This window comes from Medicago sativa, chromosome 7 (genome assembly GCF_051527215.1).
Source record: "Medicago sativa cultivar Bolivia chromosome 7, Bolivia_mono, whole genome shotgun sequence".
NCBI classification, from domain to species: domain Eukaryota; kingdom Viridiplantae; phylum Streptophyta; class Magnoliopsida; order Fabales; family Fabaceae; genus Medicago; species Medicago sativa.
In genome coordinates, this window is record NC_140755.1 from 79277359 (window position 1) to 79296963 (window position 19605).

At 33.4% G+C, this 19605-nt stretch overlaps 3 protein-coding genes across 5 annotated transcripts; 1 reads left to right on the plus strand and 2 right to left on the minus strand.

Annotated features, from left to right (window-relative positions):
• Window positions 1-788: 788 nt before the first annotated feature.
• On the minus strand, window positions 789-4905 carry TAFII15 (TBP-associated factor II 15). The gene is made up of 8 exons (XM_085729979.1): window positions 4730-4905; window positions 4101-4241; window positions 3946-4010; window positions 3134-3196; window positions 2642-2699; window positions 2509-2559; window positions 1272-1352; window positions 789-1064 (listed from the first exon to the last, which is right to left on the minus strand). Exons 2-7 carry the CDS (start codon window positions 4200-4202, stop codon window positions 1272-1274), a joined length of 420 nt encoding a protein of 139 aa, XP_085586105.1. The 5' UTR covers window positions 4203-4241; window positions 4730-4905; the 3' UTR covers window positions 789-1064.
• Window positions 4906-6470: 1565 nt separating this feature from the next.
• On the minus strand, window positions 6471-10874 carry LOC146908940 (uncharacterized). The gene is made up of 5 exons (XM_085729983.1): window positions 10740-10874; window positions 8860-9147; window positions 7832-8107; window positions 7416-7490; window positions 6471-7244 (listed from the first exon to the last, which is right to left on the minus strand). The coding sequence occupies exons 1-5, from the start codon at window positions 10821-10823 to the stop codon at window positions 6618-6620; spliced, it is 1350 nt and encodes a 449-aa protein (XP_085586109.1). The 5' UTR covers window positions 10824-10874; the 3' UTR covers window positions 6471-6617.
• Window positions 10796-13555, plus strand: LOC146908941 (uncharacterized). 3 transcript variants are annotated; one of them, XM_085729991.1, is made up of 5 exons: window positions 10796-11000; window positions 11448-11608; window positions 11736-11807; window positions 12412-12618; window positions 12718-13555. In XM_085729991.1, exons 1-5 carry the CDS (start codon window positions 10979-10981, stop codon window positions 13318-13320), a joined length of 1065 nt encoding a protein of 354 aa, XP_085586117.1. In that variant the 5' UTR covers window positions 10796-10978; the 3' UTR covers window positions 13321-13555. The 3 variants fall into 3 exon arrangements, with proteins under 3 accessions (XP_085586117.1, XP_085586116.1, XP_085586115.1); XM_085729990.1 differs by having other exon boundaries at window positions 10858-11000; window positions 11392-11608; XM_085729989.1 differs by having other exon boundaries at window positions 10876-11000; window positions 11412-11608.
• The last annotated feature ends 6050 nt before the right edge of the window (window positions 13556-19605 follow it).

Consider the following 19605-nt stretch of genomic DNA (forward strand, 5'->3'; position numbering starts at 1 on the left):
TACAATAACAACTTCATTCTTAAATTAATAAGCATCAATCAATTTCAAAATAATCTTGCCTTTATAACCGATTTCATCAAACTTTTTCTTCATTCCATTTGTTCTGTAATTTGTGCATTCAAGTTGTTTTTTTTTTTTTTGAGAGTGCATTCAAGTTGTTGTTAACAGTTGTTCAGCTACTTCAATCATCTTCTATACATTCTGCATTTGCCTGACAGAATTGTGTCACTACGAAAATAGTATGATATTTGAATGACAAACTGTTCCATCTTTTGAATATTTGTCCATATATTGAAATTTACTCTAACTTGTGAAAGCCGCACACTAAACATTTATTTGTTGATATTTTAAATAGATTCATGTCAAAATCAAAAATCAACATTAACAACAGGAGGTTGGCCTTGGCTAATATATGTATAATGCTAACATCTTTTAGAGGAAGTTTCTTCGGTTCAATCGGCTTAAATTTCCAATTTGCTTCAAAAGCACATCCTCCACTTAACTGCCTTTTTTGTGGCTCTTAAAATCACATTTTCATATTTCTTCTGAATTTTAAGGTGATTTCGGTTCAATCGGATTTTACTTTTGATTTATTTTTTTTGGAAAATTCAAAACAAATATTTAAACACGATTTCAAGAGCCCCAAAGCCGTTAGATGTATTTTACTATTTAAACCAGTGTTCCTAAAAAAAAAAAAAAATTAAAAAATGATGTTTTAAGTGTTTAATGAACCAAACTATTGAAGCAACTCCTCTTTTAGAAGCAAACAATTGAGCAACATCTTAAGCTTGTTCCCAAAAAATCCACTTTTAAATTTCCAACTCAGAATATGATACACATCACTGGTCCCATATCAAGTGAAAGTTTAGAGCCCAAAAACAAACTAACAAACATTAGTTAAGAAGGAAAAAGAAACATTATACAAGTACATATTTTTTTTTTGACAGACAGGTTATATTGTTATTACAATTGCAGTGCTCAGGTAGCTTCCAGAAGACATCGTTATAGTTGGCATATCATTAAAACCACTCCATTAGTTGTACTCCAAAGCCAATATTTCACGCCTACACAATAAATTTAGCAAATTAAAAAATTAAAATGAAACATTACATAATCCTACTGGACAATGAGTCTAACTCCAGATAACATAAATCTGAGAGAACTAGCAACATGTTAATAAAACTGACTCAACTCCACATTATATAAAAGCTGAATTTACTACACATGAGAAATATAGAAGTCTGAACAAAAGTTTATAAACAAGAATGTACTCATTCATCTCGGGTGGCAGGGTCCATTCCAGTCGAAGGGCTATCAGCAAAATATTCTTGGTGTCTTATATTCACGCCATACTGTTCATAAAAGAGAGCAAGTGAATTAAATGTGATTTAAACATATATGTAAGTATAATCAACGAAAATTAACATATCTTATTATTAGCTAATCTAGCTTAAGTTTGATGCAACAACAATGACCCCAGAAGAAGATTACAGATAGTAACACAAATTGGGATAGACTACCCGCATAAGAGACCACAAGTGGTAGTGGCTGGTGTCATTTGTGGTGTCTTTTGGGAAGAGGACCCAGGTTTAATCCCTAGCATTAAACCCCGAATGGAAGAGTGCTTTACCAATTGTGCTTCCAGCCTCAAGGAAAATGGAATCAGAAGTAGGCCTTGCTTACCCAAAGCATAAGTAGGGTCTTATCTTACAATAAGCATAGCCTATTTAAGAAAAGTTATGCTTGGCGCATCTTACTTCTGCCTCTACTTGCAGAAAGGAATTCACAAGAAAAGAAGCTTAGAGCAGCTTGTCAGACTGAGCCCTAAACAAGGACACTTCAAAACAATGAACCCATTCAAACTACCAATCACAAGGACACAAGAAAAGAAGCTAGATCAGCTTGTCAGACTGAGCCCTAAACAAGGACACTTCAAAACAATGAACCCATTCAAACTACCAATCACAAGGACACAAGAAAAGAAGCTAGATCAGCTTGTCAGACTGAACCCTAAACAAGGACACTTCAAAACAATGAGCCCTAAAGCAACAGAGGCAATGCTAGTTTGACCCCAATCCTCTTCTCTATGAAGATATGTCATTTGCTACAACTTTGGCAAGGCCTTCTTCCCACTGTGAACACCAACCACACACCATCTTCTCTAAACTTGCAACAAAACAACAATCTAAGAGCAACTTAGCAATATATTTTTAGGGAGATGAACAGTTGATATGAAGAGACTTGTATTAATGGTAAGGCAGTATGCTATAGCTAGCTAAGCTAGCAACAGAAAAGACTAAAAGATGGATAGCGTGTCATAAGAACTTGTCTAGATGTGTGGATATATCCATATGTAGGCAAATGCATCGATGGGAGCACATACCGGGAATTAATATATATATATACATGCGTAGCATTATAATTGAGGGTGCATGTAAACAAATATTATCAATTATTGATAACAAGGAGTTAACTTCATTCCTTCTAAATCAAGACAACTTTTCTTACCTCACGCAGTGCTTTCGATAGATCTTCCATCGTCAAAACAAGGCGCCTATCCTGTCATAATGAAGTGTCAGTACTAGACACAGTGAATGCGTACGGACAAAACCAGATTAAAATCAGTCAAAAGACTCAAAACCTTCTGTTGTCTGTCCCTTTTGTCTTTTGGAATTGTTGCTTGCCTTGCTTTGCAGTGCCTACAGTTAACGTCAAGTGAAATCAATATGACTGAGATCAAGGAGATAGTAATGCATTTGCAAAGGAAGGGGACAGAAGCACAAAAATTAAGTTGTTGAGTGTACATTTATTTATGGACCTATACAAAAGAAGGGGATAGAAGCATAAACATTAAGTTGCCAAGTTCCAAATGAATTCGATTAAATTTGGGTGTCTAATCCCTACAAAGTGCCTTAGACACACATTCATTAAGGAAAGGAAAAATTCCATCCGACACTGGTCAACTTCATCCACATGCATTAACAACTTTTTTGCCAAAAGTCAATCATTGAAATCTATTCCCCAAATTTACTGTGCACATATATATAATTGGCTGCAAAGCAGTCATTCAAGTTAAATAAAACAAAAAAAGAAGGTTAAGATTCAATCAATAGAAAGGGCAAAATGAATATACTGGAGGGCATCGCCTGCGACTTCTGCAACAAATTTCTGAGTGGCAACAGCTACCAATCTAGTCCTGAAACATTGGTTTAAGAACAAAAGATGAAATGGCCAAGAATCAAACTTAAGTAGGGATATAAATCAATAAACAGAAGTCAAGCAAAATGGAAGAAATGTTGAATCCTAAAAGGACCTACCATATTCACAAGCACACATGTACAAATTTACTAGATGTAAAAAACAATAGAAAAACAGCAATAACTACAAACTCAAATAAATCCCAAGGTTAACAAAAGAAGAAAACAAAGGCTAGAAAGTCAGAGCAACAACAATTGCATACATTATCATTCTTTAACTTAAATTAAACTAGTTTAACTGACAACCTTGGTTTCACACTGCAACCTGATCAAATAGATTCCGTATATATAGGATTCCAAATAAAGGGTAAGAAAGATGCACATAGATAAGGACACGAATCAAGGTCTTATGAATAAAAATATAACAGAACAAAAACAAACTCCTATGCTAATCTCTTGTATCTATAATTCTGTTTCAAATAACATATATCCAATATTTTCATACAGCTTAAAGAACTCTAAAATGATGGTAGAGGCCTCGGACTCAGAACGGTCCAACTCCAAGTCATAGTTCGGTTCAAAGGGAAAGAATATCCACCCTCACACTCACACAGAATAAACCCCAAAGCATAAAAAAACTAGCTTCCTCACATGAAATTAAATATTTTCTCAAACTATGGAAGCATAAAAGAACATTTAGTTACTAGATTGGTAAAAATGGTGAACGAAAAAGAAAAGAGGTACTCACAATCTCACATCAGGACATTGAAAGCCACTCTTGGCCAAGTAATGCTCCACCAACTCATCTGGTATCTAAAACAATAAATTAATACATATCAGCATATAATGGATGGATGCAAGTGAAATTAAATTTAAAAATAAAATAGTGAAAAGTGAACTGACAGTAGGAGTATAATCAACTAAGGAAGCTAGGAAATCGGAAAGTGCAGAATCATCATCTGCCCTTCCTTCGCTTGAACTTGATTGCGGCTGATTCTGGTTCATCTTTCAGTCAATCACTATTCACTCACTCACTCACTGCTTCTGTTCCCATCAACATTCAAAATCATTGACGAAATCGGAATCCATAATAAAAATAACAATTTCAATTTCAATAATAATAAAGCAACTCACAACACAAACTCGACACTTCTATCCAGCGTCCAACACAGATACAACACGGATACATTTGATTACATTAAATTATGTCATTTTCTTAAATTACGACCAATGTCTACATGTTAGAGTCAGTGTTGTGTGTCGTGTCCGTGTCAGTGCTTCATAGGTAATAACTAACATACAACAGTGCACACATTAACTAACATTCGTTACATACAACACACAAACTGTATGACTCGAAAGAAAAAAAACATCAAATTGAATAATTTGAAAAGATAAAATTCAACAAACAATAAGTAAAATTACAACAGTAATAACAAATAAATGTTCACAGAAGTTCATACTTTAGCGGCAACAACAAACTTTAAACAATAGCAAGAAAAAAATGCGAAAAATTAAACTTGAAGACTCACCTAGAAAAGTGAAAACAGGTGAGAGAGTCCGTGAGGGAAAGGAGCGATGCAAGCCGGAGAAAGATGAGAGGCGAGGCGGAGACGGTGGCGAACACTAGACCGGATCGGGTTCTCGTGTTCCTGAAACGTGATTTTTCTTTTGTATAACGGGCTCCGGCTTCTCAAATGGATCGGATTTTTTTTCTAAAAGAAAAATAAAATATACCTTTCCTTCAAAAAAAATTAAAATAAAATATACCTTTATTCTTTTTTTTTCTTCATTAATCATTAGGTTCTCAAAGGAAATATGTAATCCAAAGTTCCATTAAAAAGTAAGCAAATCTAATCGAGCTAAGATTCTTTTGAAGAATTTGTAATTGTAGACTTCATCACCCACTTGAATCCAAATGCTAAGTTTATATTTCTAAGAACTAATTTTGGAATTCCTATGACACAATTTATTTATTTTTGGTACAAAAATAAAACAAAGAGTGGGGCGATATGATATTTACTTGTTATATAAATAAATTTTAATGAAAGGTTTTCCATGTGAATTTTAATGTAGAGTGACACCTAGATATGAATGTGAAAAGGTTGACAATAATTTTATGAGTTGTGTTAACAAATACTTTAAGGATATTTATTAATGATTCAAAAATATAAATAAGTGATAAAATTTTATGTAAAAAAAAATATTTTTTGTTGTTTCAATGTCTTAAATGCACAATTTTCAAGATAAAATTTATACTTTAAACTTGTTAGCATTTCTTTAACTTTATGTACACCGTTAATGTAAAAGACTAAAGTCCTTTGAAAGTGCTTGTCATTTATAAATGTTAGATGATCGGAACTATTTGACTTGATCTTTCAAAAAAAAAATATTTGACTTTAATTATAACTAGTTTTATAGTTAAACATATGAATATGAATGATTGAGATATGTTGACAATGTAACATTTTTACATCTATACAAATTAAATTTATATATTTAAGTATTAACATTGAACAAATAGTGATGATGGAAAACAATTAAAACAATTTTTTTAAAATTTTAAATACTTTATGGACAATTTAAAATGAACGAATTTGTATTTTAATTTAAAAAAAAATTGAGAGCCAATATTTTTTTGTCAAGTAGTTCAGTGGTTACAGGCTAGACTCGTGACCTCTGCATTTCAATGTCCATAAAGCTACCAACTAGGATTTACAGGACAAATGAGTGCAAATAGTTAGGTACAAAAATATGCGTTGTTTGGTGGGTGTTTGATTTTTTACTTTTAGAGTAAAATCTAAATAAATTGCCTTATTCTAAAGACGAATCGTTTAAGACAATTGAAGTTTGATTTCTGGATAAAATAATATTTGGTTAGACTTTACTTATCTATCGATCAAACTTATGATTCTAAAACTCCTTCTCCAAGAAATTCAAATTAACACAGAAGTATAAATTGAGTAAGAGTTGCTTAAAGATGATACTCCCTCCGTTTCAAAATGAGTGTCGCTTTAACCAAAAAAATTCGTTTCAAAATGAATGTCGCTTTCAGTTTCCAATGCAATAATAACATTTTCTTTCCAATTGTACCCTCCAATTAATACTCTGCATACTACTTCCAAAGTATTACTTTTAAAACTAACTAATAGTTAATAAGGATAATTTGGTAAAATAATCATTCTCTTTCTTTTAATCATTGCATTTCTTAATATGTGTGTAAACATCTAAAACGACACTCATTTTGAAACGGAGGGAGTATATGTCACTATGTAGTCAACTTTTTAATATTCACCATGCAACCTAATACGGGTTACTTGTTTTCTCTCTATTAGAGTTGTTTTTGCACACAAACAAACCAAACACAAATGTACTCATCGACATCAAACATTTGATGTCAAAAGACTATAATATGGTCAATTAAACATTCGATATCACAGACAACAACCCATCGGTAACTTCAATATCTTGACCTCTTGTTGGTGTCCCATGTATGAACCTCTTGTTCAAGTAAACCACTAGCAATGACACTAACCCAAAAATAAGGGTAATGCCAAAAGCAGCCAAAGTAGTAAACCCAATGAGAGGTAGCTTAAATGAGCCGCCACAAGTCACAATAACCCCTGAAGTTGAAGCCTTACGGACCAACTCGGGAAAATAAAAAAGTGGTGCTGCAATCAATAGTAGCACCAAAAACATCTGCACTCCTGGTCGTAGTGGCAAAACCAGCATCCAAGTCATAATATAGCATATTATGAACATAGTGATATGTGCCATTTCTGGCACGAAAGCATAAAATGCTTCATCTAAGCTTATAAGTGACTGTGGCGTGTTTGTGGTTTTTCCAGCTCGGAATTCAAATGGAGTACCAGTAGAGTTTTTTGCGAGGTAACTTAAGATGCTACCGAATAACATTAGCAAAATCCCATGTTGTTGTGGAGAAATGTCAAGTATACTCCCAAGTGCAAAACATAGATAAGGCTTCTGGTGTAAGGGGTTTTTCAAATCATTCCGGGATATAGGAAGCCGATTAGTTGCTCGATTTGCCTGAAGAAGAGCAAGAAATACAATCAATATTTATTTTCTTATGAAATACAATGGCATGCTTTTATTATCAAGTTTCATGTTATCCCATCTTATTATTTGGAAAATCTCAAAGATAGAAATCCAGTAACATAATATGAGTAGGGTAGATAGCTAAAGACAAATATGACCCACCTTACGATTTCTGCAAACAAGTGCAGACTTAAAATTTCTCATAATCCATCGACGTTCAGCCCAACGCCCAAAGAACTGTATTTGGAAGAACCACAAAATCAAATTACTGCAGTTATGTTTTAAATAGAAATGTCCATTTGCATTAGTAAGGAGATTTCCGTGGGAACCGAGGACAAGGGGAAAAAAATTCCCCTGACTGAGAACATTGGTACTGGGAAGTATTTAGTATATTTTGACGAAGTTGCTTATAAGTACTATATTATAATTCAAGTTAACTAGTGTCCTAAATTTTCCGACTTTTAAAAAATTAACTACACAACTTCTAAGACATTATTACTTTATTTGATTCTTTAACGGAGCATTTTCCTTATAATTAACATAAGAACAATGGATAGTGAAAGACAAAAACGACTTACCTTAAATGCAAAATTCTTATCCATGTCATACATTTCAAAAGCCTCTTTTAAGTCGTTCGCTGTATCTTCCTCATTCCATCTTTCCATAAGTCTCATAAAATCATCAAACCCCAACAATCCATCACCGTCCGTGTCTAGAAATGTCAATTCCGCCTCTACTTCATTCGCAGATAAATTCACACCCATGGCCTCCACACATTGGCGTAACTCAGCCTGTGATATCTTCCCATCTCCATTTCCATCAAAGTGATTGAACATGCGTTCATATTCGCTTACCTAGAACAACCATATCATATCACGATTAATTAATACAATCAAACTTTAAATATATATAGTTGTAACAATTATTTTTTCTTTCTTTTATAAGATGTATGTATTTTGATTAAGCTCTGGTCCGGTCGATAGAAATTTTAGGTAGCTGAGCCTAGGTGGTGTGGAGGATAACTTGTAATATGGAGGCTCATTTGATATTGGTTGTTTTAATCTGACCACTCCAATCACATCTGTTTAACGTGTCTTTAATAAATTAATTCCCATTTTTTTCCTCCTGCACACACAGGCCGACCCGTATAACAACCTAAATTCGCAGAGAAACAAGAAAATCATTGCAATTGTATACGTTTAAAATATCAATTTAGAACAACCAGCTCAAGTTCAACAACATATACTCCCTGCCAGGCTGCCACCCTATATTCATAAGAAAATACCAGTTTCAAGGCCTATCCAATAAGTATAGTGTCTCTTTGGGAGGGGTTTGGGAGGGGTTTAATGTATTTCATCACTCTCGATTATACACGTCATTTTTTGACACTTTGTCTTCATTAAAAAAAATCTTGCGTGCTACAGAGTTAGATGTTATATCAATGAAGATGTCATTTCAGAATATTAAAATCACAAATGAGAGAAAAAAAAGAAGAAAAAAAAAGGATCAAAATCGCTAAGAAAAAAGGAAGGGCCAAAATGCAATTAAGCCTATTACTAAATCATACTATAAAGACACTGGATAGTAAAAGACGAAGATGACTCACCTTAGGATCCGACAAAACAAAATCATACTTTTCATACATTTTGAAAGACTTTTGTAACTCTATAAGTACTTTATCGTCCTTGAACTTTTGGGATTCCAGAAGCATCACAAAACTATCAAACCCCAATAGTCCATCTTGATCCGTGTCTAGAATATCCACTACCTTCTCAGCAAACTTCGCCAATGCATTCTCACCGATGGCCTCCATGCATTGTCGTAACTCGGCCGGTGAAATCTTCCCATCTCCATTTTCATCAAAGCGATTGAACAAACATTTATATTGGCTTACCTGGTCCATAACAACCATGTCACGATTAATATCCAACTTTACAAGGCACGCTATAGATATAGTTGTAGCAACCAAATTATTTTTTTATCTGTTGCTAACTCGTGCGCTAATGACTTGTTAAGGAACTCTAAACTAAAAAGTTTGCATTGAAAAAAGTAATTTTTGTATTTTTATAAATTATACACGACTTTCAAATTAAGCTATGCTCTGGTATTGTTTCCTCGCGCGCTGGAAATTTGAAGTAGATGAACCTTAGATGCATCTTTTTAAAGTTGTACTCCCTTCGGTCATTATTATAGGCAAAAATTCATTTATAAACCAAATATATTAGTTATTCACTAATAACATGTTTATAATATTGACCGGACAAGGCATATCATCTTCATACTTGCTATTTGTTTATAATAACCAACTCAACCAAAATAAAAAGTAGTATATAACTATGCACCAGGTTCTTTCAAAAGAAAAAAAAAATTAGAGAAGTGATACATAGACCACCTTAGGTGGCATGTACCACTTGTACACCCACACACAATTGTGACATTTGTCCATGTGGTTCCCACACACACAAAAAAATCACATTTATTGTCCCTCACACACTCTCACATGAGAGTGGTACATTGTGTGTATGAGAAAATGGTGTCTATGAAACATTATCCAAAAAATTATGCAGTTGGTCAGTTCTCATTAACCTTTCAATTCGGGAAAACAAATAAAAAAGTTTGTTTAGTAGGTTTGAACTAAGTTAGGGAGCATAATGAAACATTCATTTTGACTAATGAAAATTAATAACAAATTTATCATATTATAGATTTATAACAAAATTATATTTTTTTTTCATTTTTTTCTCTCAAAATTTATAACAAAATTTATAACAAAATCTTAGTTTGGTTGCTTGGTCTTTGGGCTGGCCCCGAATCAATTTGTAAACAATTAAATCTTATCTGACGCACTGTCAGATATTAAATATGAATACTTCTCTCAACAATGATTTAATTATTAGTTCGTCAAGTTGTAAGAGTATAACTCATCCTTTTAATGTTAATCTCCATTACTGCTTGCTTGTAAACATATTTTTAAGCATTTATTATTAAGAATCCATATGAAAAAAAAACATTGTTAAAAGTTTTCATTAACTTGTTACAAGGTTTTAATATGATAAAAATTTAAAAAAATCTAAAATTATTTTAAATCAAAATTTGTTTTGAGTAGCTTCTTAATGATTTTATTTATTTATTTTATATTATAAAGGGTGATTTTCGATAAATGTTTTGTGGAAAAAGCACCATTTTTTTTAACAAATGATAACTTTTATACATTTTTATCCATCTGTTACAGATTTTAAATATAATTAGAACTTGAAAAAAAAAACTAAAAACTGTTTTAAATGAGAAGTTGTTTTGAATAGTTTCTCTCTAAAATTCATCTTTACAAAAATAATTAAGTGATTTTTGAAAATAAAAAAAAAACACTTTTAAAAAATAAAATAATTGTATTATAAATAGTGTTTAAAAATGGATATGGTAAATCCGAGTAGGATATATACAAATGACAAACAATACCTCCTTATTTCCTCAAAAAAAAAACAATACCTCCTTATGAATGGATCCATTTTGAGTCCCAACAGCAGGACGAGCTTCTATTCCAGCATCTGCCGTTTCATCATGTTTCTCCATGTTGAACTTTTACAGAGACTGACCTCTTCTCTTTGTCTCAGCTTGTGTGTGTTGTGTTGTGTTGTGTTGTGTCTTCTCTGAAAAGAACAGAACAGAACAGAGGAAAACTAGATAGAGAGATCACTAGAGTTAATTAAAGAAGGGAAGAGAGTATTATGACTCATTCACAATACAGAGGTAAAGGACCAGAAATTTCCATTTTTATTTTATTTTATTTTATGATTCTAAAAACACAATTTAGGCGTTACCGTGTTGAGTACTTGTTCAAGGAACAATTGTTTTTTCAAGGTCTTTGTGAAATATACTTAACTAATGTTGCTTCTGCTACATTCACTCAACTACTTGCTTTCACCTGACATAATATATCAAATAAATATTCACATGCTCACCTCAACGCGTCTTTTACTTTGAACTAATCAATCTCTGTGCAATATTCATTCCAGATTTACTTTGAATCAATTGTTTTGTTTTCAGTCACAAGTTAGAACATCCATTCTCTTTAGTTTATGTTGTATTCGTCGAGCTCTATTTCCTCATATCAATAATCTGTTTCATCTTTTACACTTAGGATGGTTTTGGAAACTTCAGACTTCATCCCTGTAGGTGTTGCTTTGAAATTTTCAGACTCATATGATGCTGAACTACGTCAACTGATGTTCAAACCTTATGCAATCAAGCTGGATTTGTGTGCATTTGGAGAGATTGTTTCACGTATCCTTCAAAGGAAGCCTGAGATTACAAGGTTTCCTGATGACAGTTTTCCCTACAATGAAGATTATCCGCCGGTAGGCTGTCATCTTTACATCCATTCTAACTGTTTTTCTTCTACAACCATTATCCTTAATTTGCTCTGTTATCTTGTTCACTTCTGCCTAATTTTTGTCCTCTATTTTTTTGATTACCATGTTATAGGTAAGAAGACATTTACGATCCATCTGTTTAGGGCCACGTATTCTCCCTCGGAAAACCGGTTGGACATTCAAGGTGAGTTCTCTGCTCCCAACCAAACTTTCTCCATACGCAATAGTCAGGGATCAAACCCCAAACCATTTGTTGGTTTTGTCCCCTACATCTAATTAAGCTTAATGTTATTTTCCTAAAATAGTTTTCAATGTTTTGGTTACAAATTGTTAGCTTCCACTCCTGCTTGATATACTGTTTTTCTGTACGAATTTGTGAAACTTTGGTGAGTTATCATTTCATTGATTCTCTGATATGCTATATGAATTTTTCAAAATGAAGTAATCAAGAGAGAGAACCAAATATTGTGATTCATTGTGAATTAACTTTCTAATTATTGATTGACCAACTAATAGTAGTACAATGAACACGACCACCAATTATATAGGTACAAGTAATGAGCTAAGTGAGGCCTTACTAAAAAGAAAAAGGAAAACAGAAAAGGAATAGAAGCAAAGCCCCCCACTGCTGCTATGCAGTTTTAACCTCACTTACCTTCTAACACTCCGATGCTTGATAATGTTTTTACATAATTTTGATTATAAGCAGATTATTAATGATTTTGCAATAAAAACTACACGACGATATTTTACAAGTATAATGAAGATAATATTCAAATAATTGATAGGTATCATTTCCTCGTTTAACCCACTTCCTACGTGGCGAGTTTGATGAGAAGAATGGGGTTGCTGAAGCAAAACAAAGATTAGGTCAATATATAAGGAGCAAGCATGCTAACAAGAAAACTGAAATACAGTTTTGGTTGGATATAGAAGAAATATTATCTTGCTACAAAAATGTTAGGAGTCGTCCGTGGAACCTTTCGAGTATCTGGGTAAGTTGATAAATTTTTTGCTTTATATGATTTATTACTACTACTGCTACTACTACTACTACTATTATTATTTATATTTTGTTTCATTTCATACTGCAGAGTGATTTCCAGTGTGGTTTTGGAAAGTGCCCACGAAACCATTTTACAGCATTCCCTGGAAGTAGGCTTCCAATCCCTTGGGCAATGAAAGACAATCGAATAAGCATTACAGGAAACATGTTCACCCAGCTGGATGACAATGAGCTGCATTGGTCTAATAGAAACATATCAAGAGACCCCGAGTTTCAGCATGACTATACCTACGATTACAATCAGCACATGCGTAAGGAAATCGTGCGATGTCTCTCATCTTTTGTAGTCTCAACCATTGTCTTTCTTGGTATTTCCTACAACATATGGAACAACCAGTTATCAATTATCCATGTCCCGCCACTTCACAAAGAACAGAATGGCCGCCTTTCTGTATGGTCGTCCTTGCTTGGGTTGTTCGGTTTTATGATGTTTGTTTGTGCCGTTGCTGTAATGGTTCTTGTTGGTGCACCATTCACTAGTATACAGAAAGCTATGCTTATCTTTTTGGCCATTTTGATGCATCTTCAATCAGCTAATTCAATCATCGAAGTGTTTGTTACATTAGTCGGTGGACTTTCTATGGGGTGGTATTGTTTTGGAAAAAAACAACCACCAAATGAAGTGATATGAATAAAGATTCTAAACTGCAAACTTAAACATATATGTATGTGCTGTGTGTGTTTTTAATACCAGTGTTTATTCTAGTTTGTGTTTGTAACTAGCTCTAAGCAGTACCTTATTCCATCGGAGCTGTGTTTTTTTAAATAAGTTGTGTGATATTTTGTTGCTGAATTTTATTTTCCATTTAATTGTTGTATTTGGTACCAAAGTTTCTATGCTTAGTTATTAACTCTGGTTGCGACAATTTTTTTTTTTTTTAATCAACTAGGCTAATGTTTTGATTCACATTCATATGGATCGGTAAATTTCACATTTTCACGAAGATATTCCATAAGGCTTATTAAGTTATTATATATATGACCAAATCTTCTAACTCCCAACTTTGCCAAGAAGTCCACACCAAATCCCCTTCCTTAGAAGTATGCTACAAATCAAACCCCTAACCAAGGGAGTACTATTTTATGACATTAATCACATTCCCAAACCTGTGATGCACATTAAGATCTACTTTGAAGAGCTCAATAGTATGCAACAAAACAAAAAAACAATAACTCGCATATCTTAAATTTCTGGTGGGGATTTTCAAAATTAATAGGTTCAAAGACACCAACGTCAAAGACAAAATATGAAAGAATTCAGAAGCCAACGCCGAGTTTAAATGACCAAATACTGGGATTGGTCATCGGAATTGCAGCTCTTCCAGGTCCAGCACCTGGCGCTCTGATGTAGAATGGCCAAGAGCTTCATAACTATACCAGTTCACCATTTCCATTTCTGTGGGACTGAAGAAGAACTTTAATCTAAAGCTAGCAGATCCTCCAAACCATTTTACATCATTCCTTGGAAGTAGGATCCTAAGTACTTGTTTGAAGAAAGTGAAGCAATTGAGCATTACAGGAAACATGTCCTCTCAGTTGGATAACAAGGAATCATGTGTTGCTCTTGGCTTTGGTTTGGCCGCGCAAAATGACTTTGGAACTGCATTACAATACGTATGTACCAAGAGACCCAGAGTTTCAGCATGGCTATACTTACAGTCAGCACATACACATGGAAATTGTACAATGTCTCTTGCCATCTGTAGTCTCGACCATTGTCTTTCTTGGTATTTTCGACAACATATGGAACGGCACCGGTACAATATGTCCTGGCACTGCACAAATAACATGATGATAACGCATTTCCACATGACCGTTCTTGCTGTTTCTGTGCAGCATTCCCTTGTATGCTGAAAACTATGCTTATTTTGATGCATCTTCAATCAGTTAACTTATCGGTGAAGTGTTTGTTCCATTAGTTGGCAGCCTTTTCATGTGATTGGTATGCTTTTGGAAAAAAGCAACCACCAAATAAAGTGAGATAAACAAAGATGATAAGCTGCCAACTCAAACAATTATATGAATGTGTCTTTGTGTGTATGTTTTCAATACCAGTGTTTCTTCTAGAATCTGTGTTTGTAATTTGCAGCTCTGCCTCATCAGCTATGTGATGTGTTGTTGTATTTTACTTTCAATTTAATAATCGTATTGGGTACCAAAGTTTCTATGTCTAATTATTAACTTTGCTAATGTTATAATTCATTTCTATATCATCATATGGATTGATAAATTTGCCATTTTCATTGAATCTTCGACTCCTGTATATATTCTCCGCGACTGCTTTTGTGCATATACAACAGTGAGATAAACTGTTTTTGGCTGCATAAGGAGGAAGAAAAAAAACTAATGAAGGTGCCACCTGAAGAGCAATGAAACGAAACCGTCAACATTCCTAACTCCTGACTTAGCCAAGAAATATGCATCAAAAAAAGAAGTGAAAAATGAGACATGAAAAACAGATAACTCTCCTATATCTTGAATTACAGCTGGGGACTTACAAAATCAATAGGAATCCAGTGACCAATTTTAACAATGAAACGAGCAATCAAACACTCCTGTCCAGTACCTGAGCGCTAACTTCTACATAATTATGCATAAACACACTTTTTCATGCTCCAAAGGGGTATTTCTTTGTGCCTTTCACCAATGGAAAGAGGCACGAATATTTGTATCAATTCATCCAATGAAAAGAGGCATTCATTCATGGATGGTTCAAACAAATTTAATGGATTATTACACCCTATGAGGGGTTGCTTCTCTACACCAAAAGGTATGCATGTGATTGTTTTGACTTCATTATAAGTTCTTGTTAAGAGATTTAGCGAGTTGTCTTATGGTTAAACTTTTATAACAATTTGGAAAAATGAATTAGGGACTTTGAAACAAGTGGAAGAAAAAATAATATATTCTTTCATTCGACTCCTACATACAAATGCACACAGTACTAAAGCGAGATCTTCACTTTAGTTGTCTAATGCCTTGTGAAAAGGAGTTTACAAGAGTCTAAACTGAGATCTTCACTTTAGTTGAGTTCTTCAGCCGACAAATCATCCAAGCTAACCTCAATATCTTTACCTCTGGTTGGTTTCCTTTTATATAAGAAGCTCCAGCTCAAGTAAACTATTAGCAATGTCACCAGCCCACAAACAAGGGAAAGCCCAAAAGTCCCTGAAGTCGCAAATCCAATCAGAGATAGCTTGAGTGAGCTGCAAGCCACGCGAACCCCTAAAGCGGAAGACGTGTGTACCAGCTCCAGAATATCTGCACCAAAAATATCTGCACTCCAGGTCGTAGTGGCAAAACCAGCGTCCAAGTCATAACATAGCATATCACGAACACGGTGATTTGTGCTATTTCTGGTGAGAAGGCATAAAATGCTTCCTCTAAGCTTATTAGTGACTCTGGTGTGTTTGTGGTTTTTTTCAACTTGAAATTCAAAAGGAGCGGTAGAGTTTTTTGCAAGGTAACTTAGGATGCTACCGAATAACATTAGTAAAATCCCATGTTGTTGCGGAGAAATATCAAGCATTGAACATTATAGAATTCAGGGACGCATTGGCTATTTCGATTAATCCATGGATGAAGTTGACCGGTGCGTGCAAATTGAAGGACGAAAAAGCCTATTCACTCAATATGGATACACGAGGGAAACATGGCATTTGAATTTAAATATTCAAATTTTAAAATTTCAAAATTTGTAAATAAAGGATTAAAGAGGGTGTGCCAAGGTTAACCTTGGAGCCTCAAGTTGGACCATTAATATGATTTATTGTTGTTGTTATGTTCATTCTTATTTAATGTTTAGCTAAACCATGAATCTGATGCAGACTATGAAATTATCCCTATGGTCAATTCCTTGCATAAAAAATATTAAACTTTTTGTTTAGCTAATAGTATACGGTCATCCTGTTTGTTTAGCTAATGCTCTAAAAAAAAGTTTTGTTTAGCTGATGATATTTTAGATATCTCAATGGTGTAATGGTTATTTTCCACAAGTTCTTGCTCATCGGATAAAAATAGTGAAATACTTGTCTGGTCGAACGATGTAATTCGGATTCGAACCCAAATTCTCTATTTATGCTTGTGAATTTTCAATTACTATTGTCATTTCGTCTATCTGCGGACAAAAACTATTGTTGGTGATTTCCAAAATAATGGAATCACTTTAGAACCAAAAGTTGTAACTCTTCATGTGAATCATTCATATACATTGGAATCTTTGGCAAAGAGGTGCTTAATGAACATTTGCATTGATTCAAATGTATATGATTATAACCTTTGGCAAAAGGGTGCTTATCGAACCTTTGTATTGATTCAAGTGTATATGATTATAACCTTTGACAAAGGGATGTTTAATGAACCATAACATTGTTTCAAGTCAAAGGGGTGCTTTCTCTCATGTGAAGGGTCATATAATGCACTATAAATGCTTGGCATTTGGGCATTAGTTTGATACAGCAAAAAGAACAACAAAACACAATTTTGGACAGAATTTTGTTAGATTAACAACATAATTCTCCATCATTCTCTTATTCTAAATCATCCATCAATTCTCTAATGCATGAGTGAATTGCTGGAACCATAAATCTGTAAAATACTGTTAGGAGATACGCTTGGTGTGGTTGTGCAATACACGTCAAGGAACTCATAGTATCCTGAAGGGGATTCGCCGGTCATTCCTTATTGCATCCAATATACAGTTATTGGTGGGGGCGAATCGAACCTAAAGGTTAGTATGGCAACCCCATACGCTTTGAGTTTGCATGCATAACTATTAAACTTTTCAGGTTTGAAGTGCAGCAGCCTCTTCCCAACAATCAAGATATACAACAATCTTTGGAATTTCTGTGCACATTTCATCGTATTCATCTTCATCATCTTCTTGGTCAAGTTATTGCAGCAGACCCCCAACACAAGTTCCAACAATCTTTAGGTTCGATGTATGTTATACTTGTGATTAATGGCTGCAATTTTGGGAGAGATGAAAGTTTACATTTTCATCCATGACTACGGTGAACGGTAAACAAATTCCTTTTATGAACATATGTTGTGGAAATTTATGGATAAATATTTCATATGTGATGTGTTTATGTTAAATTTACATGTGGTTGTAGATAATATATGCATGATAAATTTTGATATGTATGAAATTTATCGTTTGAAATTTGTTTGATGTTAATTTGAACATGAGATAATGTGCATATAAGTGATTACGTATTATGAAATATTTAGTGTTCTAAATGCATGTGTATAGTATCTAAGTAAATATGAATATGTTAGATTTAACATGTGGTGACATATATATATACACGATTTAGAAATTGTTCAAGTATATGAATTTTGATGAGTATAGTAATATGTTAAGAATGTTTAAACACTATTTTATTTATGAAAGTAGTGTAGATAAATTGTCAAATTATCAAGTGGTTGTTTTAATGATATTATTTACTTTGTGTAAGAAATTATTATCATTAATATTGTGTTGATATTATATGTACATGATAATATGAAAAGTAATGGTTAATTTCTTGTTATCATGATATTAAAATAATTTGGGTATGTTTTGAATTATTATAAGTTGATATATGTTCATGGAAGAAAGTCATAGAGAATATTAATGATTTTGGTTCATTGTTTATTTTTCTATGTGATTGTTTATTGAAATTTAGCATTGAACATATTTAAACATAAACTTGAATTTAACACAATGAATTTATGTGTATTAGTTATATGATAACTAAAATCAAAATGTGTGTTATATTTAATTTATGTGGAGTATATGACTTACATGTTTAAACCCATCTTATGATGTAAAATTTGGTTAAGACATTCTTTTATGATCAAGTTTTATTTTGCTATGTATGTTTAATGCATTCAATGTATGATATATCTTGGCCAGATATAAAATAAAAGTTGAAGTTTGAATTGAAATGCATGTTAAATAAATTAATAGCAAAGGTGTAATGATATAAAAGTTTGTCTATTATTACAATATACTCAATTGACAAAAGTGTCATGGTTTGATGATAGTTGATGAATACTATCAAAAGTATATAAGTTGATCCATAGACATAGCTATGAGAATACAAAATCTATGTGAAGAATTGAATATTCAAAGTTTATAAAAGTTGAAAGAAAATCTTGCAATTATTTGACGAAATGATTGACAAGGAATGATGTCTTTGGAAATGATGTTGAATACATTGAAGACATTATTAGGGATGTGGTACAAACCCAAATCTAATTGATCACCAATGGTGGAAACTCAACCCACACTTGAGTAGCATCAAGTCTTGGGTTCAATGGTGAAAGTACACTATTAGAGTGATTGAAGTACTTGACAATAGATACATCCCAAGGGGTAAAAGTACTTGGACCATAAGAAGAAAAAGGGTAGGATGAGGTTTTCCTCTTAATGGACATGTAGCATACATTTGCTGGAATGCATACTTATGGGGAATTCCCGATATAGTCTACCTATGTGAGAATGAAGTTTGGCCGCTTCACGGAGTTCAAGGGTTTGACTCTTAAATTCTCATGAAAAGGGATATATGACACAAGGCCTTCTTAATGTGTCATCTTACAAGTCTCTTTATCAATGGTACTGAGATTCTATGTGTAAGTTATGCACACTTGTTCTAATGAATAGTTGGTTCAAAGCTTGCCTACCATACTATTTGGGAATGAGCGAAAACTTAACTTACTAAGTAATGATTCAAATCGCGAGATACCATTATCTGAAGGCATGGAATTTCCGGATTTATGTGATTTAGTATTTTGAAAATGGTGGGGGATTGTTGGTGATTTCCAAAATAATGGAATCACTTTAGAACCAAAAGTTGTAACTCTTCATGGGAATCATTCATATACATTGGAATCTTTGGCAAAGGGGTGCTTAATGAACATTTGCATTGAT

What these genes read in the sequence shown, in the direction of transcription:
- TAFII15 (XM_085729979.1), bottom strand. Translation starts at nt 4,202, where the DNA reads ATGAACCAGAATCAGCCGCAATCAAGTTCAAGCGAAGGAAGGGCAGAT. An exon ending in TAGTTGATTATACTCCTACT is followed by an intron (nt 4,011 to 4,100) that starts GTCAGTTCACTT and finishes TTATTGTTTTAG; the next exon opens with ATACCAGATGAGTTGGTGGA. An exon ending in AAAGGGACAGACAACAGAAG is followed by an intron (nt 2,560 to 2,641) that starts GTTTTGAGTCTT and finishes TCATTATGACAG; the next exon opens with GATAGGCGCCTTGTTTTGAC.
- LOC146908940 (XM_085729983.1), bottom strand. Translation starts at nt 10,823, where the DNA reads ATGGAGAAACATGATGAAACGGCAGATGCTGGAATAGAAGCTCGTCCT. An exon ending in ATGGATCCATTCATAAGGAG is followed by an intron (nt 9,148 to 10,739) that starts GTATTGTTTTTT and finishes GTTATGGACCAG; the next exon opens with GTAAGCCAATATAAATGTTT. An exon ending in TTGTTTGCAGAAATCGTAAG is followed by an intron (nt 7,245 to 7,415) that starts GTGGGTCATATT and finishes GCTCTTCTTCAG; the next exon opens with GCAAATCGAGCAACTAATCG.
- LOC146908941 (XM_085729989.1), top strand. Translation starts at nt 10,979, where the DNA reads ATGACTCATTCACAATACAGAG. An exon ending in GACTCATTCACAATACAGAG is followed by an intron (nt 11,001 to 11,411) that starts GTAAAGGACCAG and finishes TGGAAACTTCAG; the next exon opens with ACTTCATCCCTGTAGGTGTT. An exon ending in AAACCGGTTGGACATTCAAG is followed by an intron (nt 11,808 to 12,411) that starts GTGAGTTCTCTG and finishes AATAATTGATAG; the next exon opens with GTATCATTTCCTCGTTTAAC.